Source organism: Mytilus edulis, chromosome 5, assembly GCF_963676685.1.
Source record: "Mytilus edulis chromosome 5, xbMytEdul2.2, whole genome shotgun sequence".
In the NCBI taxonomy this organism is placed as follows: domain Eukaryota; kingdom Metazoa; phylum Mollusca; class Bivalvia; order Mytilida; family Mytilidae; genus Mytilus; species Mytilus edulis.
In genome coordinates, this window is record NC_092348.1 from 94,950,261 (window position 1) to 94,964,700 (window position 14,440).

Below are 14,440 nucleotides of genomic sequence, written 5' to 3' on the forward strand. Positions count from 1 at the left end.
ATATTAACCAGAATTTGTACTTGATACGCAAGGACAGGTGAATGGACTATCCCAAAAACTGGAAAACATTGTGCACTATACTATCATAGACGTGCTAATGTTTTAACATGAGCAGTTTAAACATAGTTATAAGAACAGACAAATTAGAATACTACACCGAGTCAGGAATATGACATTTATTGTAAATTCGTTAAATGTGGTTTTGTCATTGATTAAGAACTTCCGTTTTGAATTTTTCTCGAAGTTTAGTTTTTTTTTTTGTGATTTTACTTTCTACATACTATAGTTAAACAAACATATCAATTGAAAACAAACGCATTTTAATAAATATAAAAATAAATTTGCATATGAACGACTCGATGTTTTTCACTCACTGATTCTAAACAAGAGAAATAAAAAAAATATCACAGATGTAGCTATATGTTGCATACAAAGTTTACTATCCCAACTAATGGCCAATCTCCACTCTGCGTCTCGCCCTTTTCTGGTCTGTAGTTCCGGAGCAGTTGGTGTACTCTTTTAGAGCGAATATTACAGTAGCTATTCGCCTATTTGGTTTGTTAGTTTAACGTGTTCATGTTCATTAGTCTCTAAGTTGGAAGAATGCATAAAACTATCATAACTGCATAAACGTATACTTTTGTAATTGCCAACGGATGGGCTGTGTTTAAATAGTATTCTGAAACGAAACAAATAAATTAATAGTTAATGTACTGATCTAATAGATGGATGAAACATAAATTGATTATAAACTGTGTGCATGCGATCAATTTTAATGATTTAAAATAGTTGAAACAACAGGAAAAAAGAAGATTAAATACATTTCCGATAGAAAGATATTAGTAAATTTATTCCAACAATGCAATAGAATTGATACTAGTATTTGCGAGCAAAACTGATAACAATCTTTTAACATGCGATTATATTTTGAAAAACAATTCATAATGCGGAAAATAGTTCATCTATATGCGTAAAAGAAGGACGAAAGATACCAAAGGAACAGTCAAACTCATAAATCGAAAACATACTGACAACGCCATGGCTAAAAATGAAAAAGACAAACAAACAACAGCACACATGACACAACATAGAAAACTAAAGAATAAACAACACGAACCCCACCAAAAAACTAGGGGTGATCTCAGGTGCTCCGGAAGGGTAAGCAGATCCTGCTCCACATGTGGCAAGAGAGGACACTAATACCCTTTAATATATAACCTTACAATTTGTACTAGGGTTTCACTGTTTTGATGTTTTACCTCACGATGTTTGCTTTTCCCCAAAGTTTTAATAGCTTACCTTATAATATGTGCCATTTTCTACTGTTTTAAAGGCTTACCATAGGATATATACTTTTGCTTACGATTTAAAAAGTTTATCATATGATATCTGCCAACTATCCATAAAGCCCTGAGTATTAAATCTCCTTATGTAAATAACATGTAACCCAAACAAGGTCTTACCACAATATATTTCATCTGATTTGTCTTCACAATCCATGTAGCCGTCACAAACATTAGAACGAGGTATGCACTGATCATAATTTTGACATTCAAATCCGTCGAGACAAGGGTTGATTAAAACTGCTTTACTTGGGTTACTGACATCACCACCTGCAATATAAAATATAAATATAAATATAAGACTAATGGTCATATTGGTGTTCGTTTTAAATGACATTAGTTCAGCCTAACTGCTCAACACTGAACAAAAGTATTGGATAGAAGGCTATGCTATCAACACTGAACACAAGTATTAGATAGAAGGCTATGCTGATTAAACCAAGTGAGCGTCATGACTCTAAAAAAGGAAACAGTAGTATACAGGTGTTCAAAATTCATAAATCGATTGAGTAAAAACAAATCCGGGTTACAAACTAATCACTTAACTCTAAACAGGTTATGCATATAGGTGGCACGGTAGTATTTGCATTCCAGAATTTAGGTTGCTCTTTTGTGTACCCTACTTAGGTAAATGTATCTAAACAGTGTGATTGGACAAAAAATACAGTATCAACTGAACATACTTTCCCAAACTGAGGGATAAATCAGGTGTAGAAAATATGAAATAATTTTACATACAGATGAAAATGAATTTTTGAGAATTTTTTTAAATTTTGTATTCACTGCACCATAAAAGACCTAAAAGTACTAGTGGCCTTATAGGTTTTTAAAAATAGCAAAAAAAGTAAACGGTCATGATACATATTCAAATTCATTTCTGAATAGTAAAATGAAAGTACTTCAGTTAACTGTGAATGTAGAATTTTTTGCAGTGTTAGAAAGTGGTGAAAATTCTAAAAAGGCTATCATTATCCCTTATGGGCTAGGAAATACTACCGTGTCACCTATAAAACCCCTTTCTTGATTTCAATAGTATGAATTTCAACACCTGTAAGTGCTCATAAAGCATTTGAACTGTACGTCATTTTAAAATATTAAAAAAAAACAACTTTAAAGCAGTAAGTTAAATTCAGTAGAGTTTGTTGATGTGAACAAGGTCTTTTACGTGTTTACAATAACAATAAAATTCTTCAAAATGACTTTTATTACCATATATTACGGTAGCAGTACTTTAGTGATATAATACAAAAAAATGATATAAAAAAACTATGATGGTTTGTATTATTTTTATAATTCAAATACTACGTAAATATTAAATATTGACGCCATAGTTAGTTTTCATTGCTAATTACATTCTTGCATGTAGGCTTGTGTTGCCTTTACTTCCTCACGATATCATAGCTTTTTCGCATTTGCAAGTCTTGGTTGTGGTTGTGCGGTTGTCCACGCTCCTTTTATCTACAACTTTTGTTTGAGAGTGAAAAGCTAGCCTTTTTGCAGCTGCTTACAGTGACAGGGGCGGATCCAGCCAATTTAAAAAAAGGGTGGTCCTAACCCAGGACAAGGTGGTGGTGGGGGGGGGGGGGGGGGGGTTCCAACTACATGTTTCCATTCAAATGCATTGATCGTTCAAAAAAGAGGGCGTTCCAACCCCCGAAACCCCACACCCCTGGATCCGCGCCTGAGTGATACCGAGTCTTGGGCCATTCCGATATATGTACGATGTTTTTAAGAAGCTCTAGATCTCAAATATCGTAACATGACTGCAGTACACCATATTCACAAGACAACTTAATTAAGCTGTGTTACTTTCCAGTAACTCTTGTGTAACAGCTCATTGAGAATGTTTTAGAATTGATTGTTTAAGTCCAAATATTGCCATTCACTTGTAATAACAAATAGGTAATGACCATAGGTAATGACCATAGGTAATGACCATCGATATAAAATGTATTTATTATAGTTTTGACAAGTAAGTCAAATTAACTACGTTTTCATTTAGCTAATCTTTTTATTATAATATAATAATAAAATTACCTATATAATAGCGTCTTTTAAATGAACGGTCATACCATATGAAGAGTTTAGAAGTATTAAAAGTAAACTGTAACAGATTGTTAATTACCCCGACCATACGCGTATGGTCGGACAATATGAGTATATACCCATATGGTCATGACCATACGTGTATGGTCCAGACACTCATATGGTCCAGAACATATACCAGTCGGAAACCCGGTTGAAATAGAACAAAAGAATCGAAGCTCTTTGTTAGAGAAGGCGATAAATGTGTATTGTATTGTTTACTATAGTGACAAAAATTTTAAAAGTTAATAGAAACAAACAAAATTACAATTTTCTTCTCAATTACGAGGTGTTTTATTTTAAAAACACAATTTGCATAAGCTTTCAATTTATCTAGTACATAGTTGAGCAGAACAATTAGATTTCAAGTCGACGACATGGGTATCTTTCAAGTTGGATGAAGAAAATGCATAACCTCCGATTTTTTTGAAAAAAATTACCACGGACGGAAAACATATCAATCTATTAGTTCAGTAATTTTCGTGTCTGCCCTTCCATTATGTGACTCAAGAAAAAATTCCAAAAAATGGGTAACAATTGTATCGAAAAGAGAAAATCGAGTGCACCTTTTTATGTTAGGGCGTGTTTGAGTTGAATATTTTTGTCTTGATATCGTACAAAGTAAGATTATTTCATACATCGTCTCGCTTCAGATTCTATTATTTTTATATATCAAAGCTACAGATTTACTTTATAACACAAAAAAATAACAGTACTAAAAGATGAAATATATAGGTCAAGTGAAATACCTATCTAATGAGTCACAAAAACAGAGAATGTGTGTTCGAACAACTATTTTTTTACTGAAAGTACTTGACGACAGTCTTTCAAGTTGGATGATGAAAATGCATATCTTTGAACAAATATATTTTTTTGTGTGTGAAAACTAGGGTTTATAGTCTTTATATACTACAAAAATCTAGTCTGCCCTTCCACGAAATTTTTAATTATAATTTTTTTTAAATGTTTATGAATTTTCGAAAATTTCACCTGACAACCGATTAGACAATAGTTTTAAGTTGAATCAATGCTGGACTGATGCTCATTAGCTGGTTGATACATTTGTCTTTTAAAATACAACTGACATATAAGGATCGTAATGGTGCAATGTGGATAATTTTATCGGTTTCCATGAGCAAAATTGGTAGCGCGTCATCCCTTCAATGGCTTTCATTTCTACGATTGTGAAAATGAACTGGCGTAATGGGGAGATAATTCTGACGAAGTAGATTCCTGACTGATACGTAGTGTATATTCTTAAAGTATGTCAGATATCAAGAATTTTCAACTATAACACTTAACAATGATCTTAACTATACATAAAACCATCAAATATTATAAATGTTATATCGAACATGCACACTCATCAAGTTTTGGAGAAAATATAGGCACAAATTAAACACCCTTTTTAGACAACAACTACGCTATTATGAAAGTTTTACTAAGCGTCTCAAGAGATCGAAAAAAAATCGTACCTTTGTCGTCCTTTTTTATAGTCCATCTGTTCCATAAATCTTCAAAAGAGACAACATAAAGCTATCAGTAACATATGAGTGTTCTGAGCAATAAGTTACAAAATAAACTGCTTTGGTATCACTTTGAAAGAAAAGTAAGAGCAAAGCAGTCGATATTTAATAATGATGTATGGTTTTCATGTTCAATACAATTTCAGGTTTCGTTTTTACAAGTTATTGGCGATAAACGTCAGATGGTGTCGTTCGTTGCTGTATATCATAGTTGCTGTATACCAAATTTGTTTATCGCTTATTGTTATATACACAACTAGGCCACGTTATACCGTATGAATAGACAACTTACGAGGTTATCCGTCACCAGAAAAAACTCTTCAAGTATTCGCGCCTTTATGACGTCATTTACCAGATAGAGGGGATCGCATGTATCCCTGCACTATAAACGTTCATCAAACGTCTTAGTGATCTTCAGTGTGCAGGATGAACTAGAAATAATATTTTTTCTGTAGGTACTTAATCACAATTCCATAATGACAGCAGTGCTGAAAGACTATTCTGAGAATTCAATTTGCCTAATAATTCGTGCAATATAGCTTTATAGTGTCCAACCACTGGGTCAATATTGGAACGGAAGTGACGACCCTAAACGCAAGAATGATGGTTACTAAAACCAAAGTTTTTGACTGAAATTCATCGAACTCGAAAGTTTGCTATTGATTAACATTTGTCATTTCGGTGACTTTTTTAAATGACTATATGGTTAGAATTTTCTTATTGGCAGTCATCCATATCTTTTTATTTTTATGTTCCTATTTTTTTGTGACAAATTAATTTTAACCAAGCCCAGTTATTCTGAAAGAATGTGTACTAGCTTGACTTGCACATTAACAACACAACGAGTGCAACATGTAGAGCAGGATGTCCTCACCCTTCCAAAGCATCCGAGATCACCCACAGAATTTTGTGGGGTTCGTGTTGTGTATTATATTTATTTTTCTATGTTGTGTTTTGTGTAATACCGTTTGTCTGATTGTCTTTTTGTTTTTTAGCAATGTCAATGTCAGTTCATTTACGATTTATGAGTTTGAATGTCCCTCTGGTATCTTTTCCCCTGTTCTTTATCCTTAGTAAGTATGTCTGCATTAAGTGAAATTGAGAATGGAAATTGGGAAAAAAGTAAAATCACAAAAATACTGAACTCAGAGGAAAATCAATTCGGAAAGTCCATAATCACATGGCAAAATCAAAAATCAAAACGCATAAAAAACGAATGGACAAGAACTATCATATTCCTGACTGATTTTCAAATGTAGAAAATGGTGGATTGAACCTGGTTTTATAGCTAGCTAAACCTCTCACTTGTATGACAGTCGTATCACATTCCATTATATTGTCACCAATGCGTGAACAAAACAAACAGACACAATAGTTAAAAATGTCAAAAATAGGGGTACAGCAGTCACCATTGTGTTATCATCTTAATCAATATAAAAACAACAAATGTAACGAAGAAGCACAAAAAGGCATACATCAAATTAACATCCTCATTTTGATTATATTATACGATATTATTTGTCTATGTAAAATGTACCCATTAAGGAAGGAGGGTTTTGAGTACTGGTGTAAAATTGCGCGCTTGAAATTCGCACAGGTAGACATGAAATAATTTTGTCGTTCAAAGTATGAATGTGTCAAAGAAACAACAACCCGACCATAGAGCAGACAACAGCCAAAGGCCACCAATGGGTCTTCAATGCAGCGAGAACCTCCCGCACCCGGAGGAGTCCCGTTAGCTGCCCCCTAAACAAATATGTTACTAGTTCAGATATAATGGACGTCATACTAAACGTCGAATTAAGTTCTACCTACCTACCTGACATAGAGCACAACAGATGTGGTGTTTCATCTGTTTTGTCACCACAATGGTCAACTGAGTCGCACATTAAGTTCTTGTCAATACACCACAGGTTTCCACATAAATAATCTGAAGGCTTGGGACATCCAGCTATCAAATATAATAATAGAAATAAACAAAAAACAATGTTTCATTTATTTATCTATTGTAAATATAAACAACTCAAGACAACATCAATATAAGAACCCTGACTGCTGTAGTCTACGTTTCGATTGAAAAGATATATTATGCAAAAATTAAATTTACACCAGAGACATTTATTTCAAGTCTGCGATCACAATTACAGGAAATTGTACCATTACATTTGTAATAAACTTACTCTCCAGACATGTTATCGTATAAATAGATTTTTTTTTACCATGAATTGTTATAATTGTATAATTAACAGTTATACTCATTGTTTAGTCTTAGTTTTCTATGTTGTGTCTTGTGTACTTTTATTTGTCTATTTGTCTTTATATTTTTTTTTATCTATGACGTTGTCAGTTTAATTTCGATCTGTAAGTTTGATTGTCCCGCTGGTATTATTCGCCATTCTTTTGTAATGCTATTTTAGAAACTAAACAAGAGGGCAACCCATGCGTCACATTTTTCAGTCCCAATAAACTGAGCTTTATGGTTTTGTATATTTAGAACTGATCTAACGAACCGTTAGCGCCCTTACGTTTATCTGTTGTCTTTGATGGATAATTATCTCATTGACAATAATAACACATCTACAGATTTTCTAAATATGAAGATTTTAATGTAAGTTTTTTGAACATGCAAGTTTCCTATTTGTCCTCTCTATCCTTTATTCTACAGATATATCATAATTCTAAACTTTTCGTATTACTGTCTTACAATACATGTTGTTCGGTAAAAATAATGCAAAAAAATACCATCTGTTGCATTGTCAACCACTGAATATATAAATTTAAGTTTGTCCTCTGGTTCCAACGCCCCTCGCAGTCTAATATAAACCGTGTCAGTAGAACTCAACCACATTCCATAACTGATGTTACTGGATGTGAAAGAGACAATAAGTTTTCCCAGTGAAGTAGCTCCATTTCTTATTTCCAAACTGTTGTTACCATACTTTATCCATCCTGCAACAGAAACCAAAATAATTGCTTGATTCTGAGACTACTGTAACACAGAGATTGGTCACTTCCTACTGTGTAAAAGTAGTCTCAGCTTGATTCAAGAAAATTATAAAACCAATTAAGGTAAACATTGAAAACAAAATATACCGAACATTTTTACCAAATACAGCTAAGTTAAATTACAAAAATACTGAACTCCGAGGAAAATTCAAAACGGAAAGTCACTCATCAAATGGCAAATTCAAAAGATTAAAAACATTAAACGAATAGACAACAACTGTCATATTCCTGACTTGTTACAAGCGTTTTCTTATGTAGATTCTCAAAGATTATATATTGCACGGATAGAAAATTAGTATTTCGTTATTTTCAAAGTTTTCTAAACAGTTCATGTATAATCATGACCATTTAAATGATAATTCAATGTCAACACAGACGTACAGACTACTGGAAAACGTTTCGTAGACGCAGTTAAATGCCAAAGTTATCGTATAGTTAAACTAAATCTTACCTTGACCCATAACGATCTCGACCAATCGTAATAAAATACCATCTGAAGTTCGTCCTTGAGGTCGCTTTATTATCCATATACAGTCATATATTGCCGGCTTTATTTCCATTACTTGATTTAATTCAAGAACACCTCCTGATTTCTTGTCAAGTTTTATACTACAATCTAGAAAATAAACAACAGGAATCTTATTTTTTTTTTGCTGTGCATGTACTAATTTTGTGTCATGTAGGATAACAACGAAAGAATGGTATAAAATAACGACAAGGCAATGCATTTCATATTGTTTAGAACAAGCATGTGAACAATTATTATATGAATAATAAAGGCAACAGTAGTATACCGCTGTTCAAACTCATAAATCCATAGACAAAAAACAAAATCGGGGTAACAAACTAAAACTGAGGGAAACGCATTAAATATAAGAGAAGAACAACGACACAACACTACAATGTAACACACACAGAAACGGATCAATCATCAGATAAAATCCCACGAGAAAAACAAATATAACATCAAAACCAAATACATGAAGTACCGTGACACGTCTTATCGCAATGTGAATTTACACTCAAAATTAAGAGAAAACATACGACGCAACGTTAAAATGTAACACACACAGAAACGAACTATAATATAACAATGGCCATATTCCTGACTTGGTACAGGACATTTTTAAAGAAAAAAATGGCGGGTTGAACCTGGTTTTGTGGCATGCCAAACCTCCCCTTTCATAGCCATGTGAAATATAACATTAAAATGACAACTCAACACCACAGGACTACAATATAAATAAATTGGAGAATACAATTGACAAAGAAACACACGAACAACAGCCAACAAGAGGCAACAAGTTGAAAATTTTAATACGTCAGAAGTGCATTTTATCCACACGAGATCCACCAGTGACGCCGAGATACAAAAGTTTGAAAGCCGAAACAAGCACAAAGTCGAACAGCATCGAGGACCAAAAGATCAAAAAAGTTGTGCCAAAAACGGCCAGGGTTTTCTGTTAGTTACCAGAACATCCTTATTATTTAGAATAATTTATACTTTTGCAAACAGTAAATTTATAAAATTATTAAACAGAAGCTGTACATGATAGAATTGAAATATTAACTAATTACAGGAAACAACTGAAATACATTACATAACCAGACATTTGCAACACAAAATGTAGACACAATCGAACAAGCCCAAACCCCAACGCCAAATAAACAGTAATCATAATAAAATATACGTATTAGCTTTGTGTATGTTTTATCAATGCTTATTCATACTTTCAATTCTTATATAAATTTAGAGCGTTCTGAAATTTGGGTAAATTAGGTCCGTCCGACCGCAGTGACTTAAGATAGTTACTTGTTCCGACAGAAATAGTCTAATATGTAATACTAAAAGTAGCGCAAACATTTCTTTTCACTCTCTCTTTCCCTTAAAATAATGCAAAAAACTTACTGTTATTTGGTTTATCTGCCCAAAACTTTTCTGAAATAGATAAATGTCATTTGTTAAAGTGTTACGCGTCAGGCATATTAAATTAAAATAATGTTACCTTTGATAAATATTTACACTACTGGGTCGATGCCACTGATGGTGTACGTTTCGTCCCTGAGGGTATCACAAGCCCAGTAGTCAGCACTTCGGTGTTATGTGGTCTTTTTATAAATATCCTGTTGACAAAACTTCGATTTTTTTGAAAAAAAAACTAAGGATTTTCTTATCCCAGGAATAGATTACATTAGCCATATTTGGCACAACTTTTTGGAATTTCGGGTCCTCAATGCTCTTCAACTTTGTACTTGTTTGGCTTAATAACTATTTTGATCTGAGCGTCACTGGTGAGTCTAATGTGGACGAAACGCGTGTCTAAATTACAATCCCGGTATCTTTGATGGCTATTAACAGTACTTGCAATTCATTTCATTAAAGAAAGTTTAGCACACATTTCAAGAAGTTATGTTTTTTGAATGTCGCGCATGAAAACTGTCTCCGCTATGACATTATTATATGTATCTAAATGGTATGACAGAGATCAGATTTGGAACACATTGCTGTTGATTTTTGTCATTACTCTAAAGAAGCATTCACGTTGTATTGTCAAAATATGCACTTGTCTTCTGATTATATTTCTTCAGGCAAAAAAACATTGTCTTTTCTGCAACAATTGAGAGATATTCGTAATATAAACAAAAACACCGACCTCCAACTTAAATAAAAAAAGGCAGAGGTCCATAAATAAAGGCAACAGTAGTATACCGCTGTTCAAAACTCATAAATCTATGGACAAAAAACAAAATCGGGGTAACAAACTAAAACTGAGGGAAACGCATTAAATATTAGAGGAGAACAACGACACAACATTAAAATGTAACACACACAGCAACGGACTAAGCATTAGACAACATCCGATGAGAATAATCAATATAATATCAAAACCAAATACATGAATTTGGGATAGAAAAGTACCGTGACACGTCTTATAGTAATGTAGTAAAACCGTACAAAATAAAACGCTTGAATATACTAATCAACAGAAAAAATCCGAATATCCAAAATTATCGTGATCCAGCAGCAAATACTTTGTAAAGATACATCGTCTACACAACATTGTACAACACAACTGAGTAAACATTCAGTAGTTGTCGTTTGTTGATGTGGTTCATAAGTGTTTCTCGTTGTTTTCTTTTTTTCTATGTAGATTAGACCGTTGGTTTTCCCGTCTGAATGATTTTGTCGTAGTTTTCCTCTTAGATTTGATGCGTTTCCCTCAGTTTTAGTTTGTAACCCGGATTTGTTTTTTTCTCAATCGATTTATAAATTTTGAACTGCGGTATACTACTGTTGCCTTTATTTACATTAGTATTTATTTGGTCCCTTTTTAGTTTGCTGTTGGATGTCAGCAAAGGCTCCGTGTTTAAGACCGTACCTTGAACTATAATGGTTTACTTTTATCAATTGTGACTTGGATTTGAGTTATCTCATTGACACTCATACCACATCTTCCTATATCCATTACAATTCTCTATATATGCACAATGAATAAGGAAAGTTAGAAAGCTAATTAATATAATTGAGTGACTAGCAGCAAAGATTTACACTTTTGTGGATTACAACTTGTGCCACAGGATATACCCGATCTTCAGGTGCACTTAATGTTTTTGAACAGTTGTTTTTTGGTATTTTTTTGAGTCCATAACAACTTTTATTGGGCGAATACTACTCCGTTTTATTTTGGGTCATTTGCTTTACAATAAGCTATGAATTAACTCATATTTAATTATCAACTCCTTGGAAACGATAATTTATCAAACTTTAATTTATTCAAAAGTACTGTTGGAAATTCTACACAAACATTTCATGCTTATTAAACAGGTCGAGAACTCTAGATTTTCTGACGTCAGAATATATTTGCATAGTAATTTCCAAAACACAAGGCCAATATGGCCTTGAAAAACTGACCAATCGACTCAATGAACTACAATGCATTGTGGGCTACTACGAGTAAACTACTACTTAAAACACGTGGAATTAGTGGGAAAACAGTCAATTAATATATTGTCTGGGACTCTCATTACCATAGTTTTTATTCTGCAAATATATTTAATGTAAAATGTATAACGTAATCTTCAATTTGCATGCTCAGATTAAAAAAATATTGTTTATTGGCTTCACGATTCGACTTTCTTTTTCGCCTTGCAAAAGTAGTTGAACCGGTTTTGTGCATTGTTATGAATTGAACCTGCATTAATTTCACGACATGACACAGTGAAATATCCAATGAAGTGACTACTGTCCAGTAAGAAAATCATTTAAGCTCTTTTAAACCTGTATAATGTCATTGCAAAATCATTTCTGCCTAGATAAACACGAAACTTTCATTGAAACACTTCTTTCTGTACTGAATGTGTATTTATTTTTTATCAGGACTTGAACTAATAGTAAGAACATCATAATATTCAGTATTCTAAAAAGAAGTGTTATGAAAGCGGCAGGGGCGGGTCCAGCCATTTTAAAAGGGGGTCACAACCCTGGACAAAAGGGGAGGGGGTTCCAACTACATGTCCCCCATCCAAATGCACTGATCGTCCAAAAAAAGGGAGTCCATCCCCCGGAACCCCCGCCCCCTGGATCCGCCACTGAGCGGGTACGGTATATAGCTCAATACATTTTTTATAGTTTCATCCATCGATAATATCCGTTTGTTGCTAATTTTATCACAAAAGATACCTCAGAGGTTTTTTTTATCGTTCGGCTGCTGTCCTGTTGACATATGTAAAATATCTCCAATATTAAAAGTCTCTGGATCATAGTGGGTGCCATATTACCATATTTTTTTTCTAAAACGTGCTTTGTATATAGAAATAAGAAGATGAGGTATGAGTGCCAAATGAGACATCTTTCCAACAAAGACATAATTTAGTAAAGTAAGCAGTCATAGGTCCAATGCTGAAAAGTAAGCTATTAATGACCCAAAAATTACTTGTGTAAAACAATCCAAAAAAAAAAAGAAAAAAAGAAAAAAAAAAGGCCCAATTAAATATATAAAAGGACAAGAAATCTATCCCATAAAAAAAAAATATTGTATAGGAGCCTGTATTTCAGTGGTTGTCGTTTGTTTATGTGTTACATATTTGTTTTTCGTTCATTTTTTTTTATATATAATTAAGGCCGTTAGTTTTCTTGTTTGAATGGTTTTACATTGTCATATCGGGGACTTTTATAGCTGACTATGCGGTATGGGCTTTGCTCATTGTTGGAGGCCGTACGGTGATCTATAAATGTTAATTTCTGTGTCATTTTGGTCTCTTGTGGACAGCTGTCTCATTGGCAATCTTCCCACATCTTCTTTTTTATTATAGATCCAACGCTGCAATTTTCACAAAACATATCAAATTTTCCACCTTGTCGCACATACATATGGATAAAATCATTACAGCTTATTTCCTAATGCATGTGGAGCAAAACTTTGGTTAGCTTGCTTGCTTTGTTTGTATATTGTTCAAAATATAAAATATACAAGTTAAACTATGCCTATATATATATATTGTTTAAAGATGTCAATCTTATTTTCAAAGCTTGTATAAACAACTATACAAACAAAGCAAGCAAGCCAACCAAAGTTTTACTTTGCAGGTTTAAGAAATCAGCTGTAATGATTTTATCCAGTTTGGCAAATGTCCGAGCCCGTTAAAAAAAGAACAAACTGAAACTACAGTTGCTGATTTCACTACCTTAAAACAAAAAGGGAACAGTTTAGAAGTCCCATATACTGAAATGTGACCAACAAAAATACTTATAGATTTTGTTAACACTGCCATGTATGTAAATATTTATTCGCCTTTTTTACGAACACAAAATTCAAGGATCCCACATTTGCCTTTAATTATCTATACGAACATTGCTGTACTCTTGAATATCAGCACCGGCTGCATTTTATCGACGGCTTACTTTACACCAGTAAGTTTGTCTCATGGGTAATTGTGTTTTTTCGCTGTTGTTTCGTTGCTTCTGGTGGACAAATACATGGAATCTCTGTGCCATCATCAAACATGTTAATGGCTATATATCGGGTAATTCAAACCCTTTTTTCTTCGCATAGAAACAACTCTTCGTTAATCTGAGCATGGAAGTAATACTTTATATCACGAACTATAAATGAGGATACACAAAATGAAAAACTAAGCGAAATTGTGAATCCCGCATTGCACGAAAAATGTGTTGTATTTCAGTAAATAACACGTGCTCTTGGTTGATTGTAAACACGTAGTAGTCCATCATGCATTGTGACTCATTTAGTGGATTGGTCAAAAACCTAGGTAAAAATAAATTGCGTCACATGTAAATAAATAATTACATGTGCGAGAACATAAGTATGCTAATTTATGCATTTCTATATAAGGTAGTGGTCCTGACCTGTTAAAGTTTATCAGTTTTCTGAAAATTGAGGCATGTTACGTGCAATAATTTCATTCATTAATAAAAGATTAGCACACATTTTCAAAAGTGTTTTATTTTAATGATACAAT

At 33.3% G+C, this 14,440-nt stretch overlaps 1 protein-coding gene across 2 annotated transcripts in view; it reads right to left on the minus strand.

The window, feature by feature from the left end:
- Positions 1–299: 299 nt before the first annotated feature.
- The window catches only part of LOC139524857 (uncharacterized), a 63,477-nt gene continuing 49,336 nt past the window's right edge, over positions 300–14,440 (minus strand). For both annotated transcript variants that reach the window (XM_071319968.1, XM_071319967.1), the window contains exons 7-13: positions 9,870–9,899; positions 8,412–8,576; positions 7,697–7,903; positions 6,774–6,905; positions 4,904–4,942; positions 1,464–1,613; positions 300–679 (exon numbers count right to left, since the gene is read on the minus strand). In XM_071319968.1, coding sequence (XP_071176069.1) covers positions 591–679; positions 1,464–1,613; positions 4,904–4,942; positions 6,774–6,905; positions 7,697–7,903; positions 8,412–8,576; positions 9,870–9,899 — 812 coding nt within the window. In that variant the 3' untranslated portion in view covers positions 300–590. The remainder of the gene's footprint in view (positions 680–1,463; positions 1,614–4,903; positions 4,943–6,773; positions 6,906–7,696; positions 7,904–8,411; positions 8,577–9,869; positions 9,900–14,440) is intronic.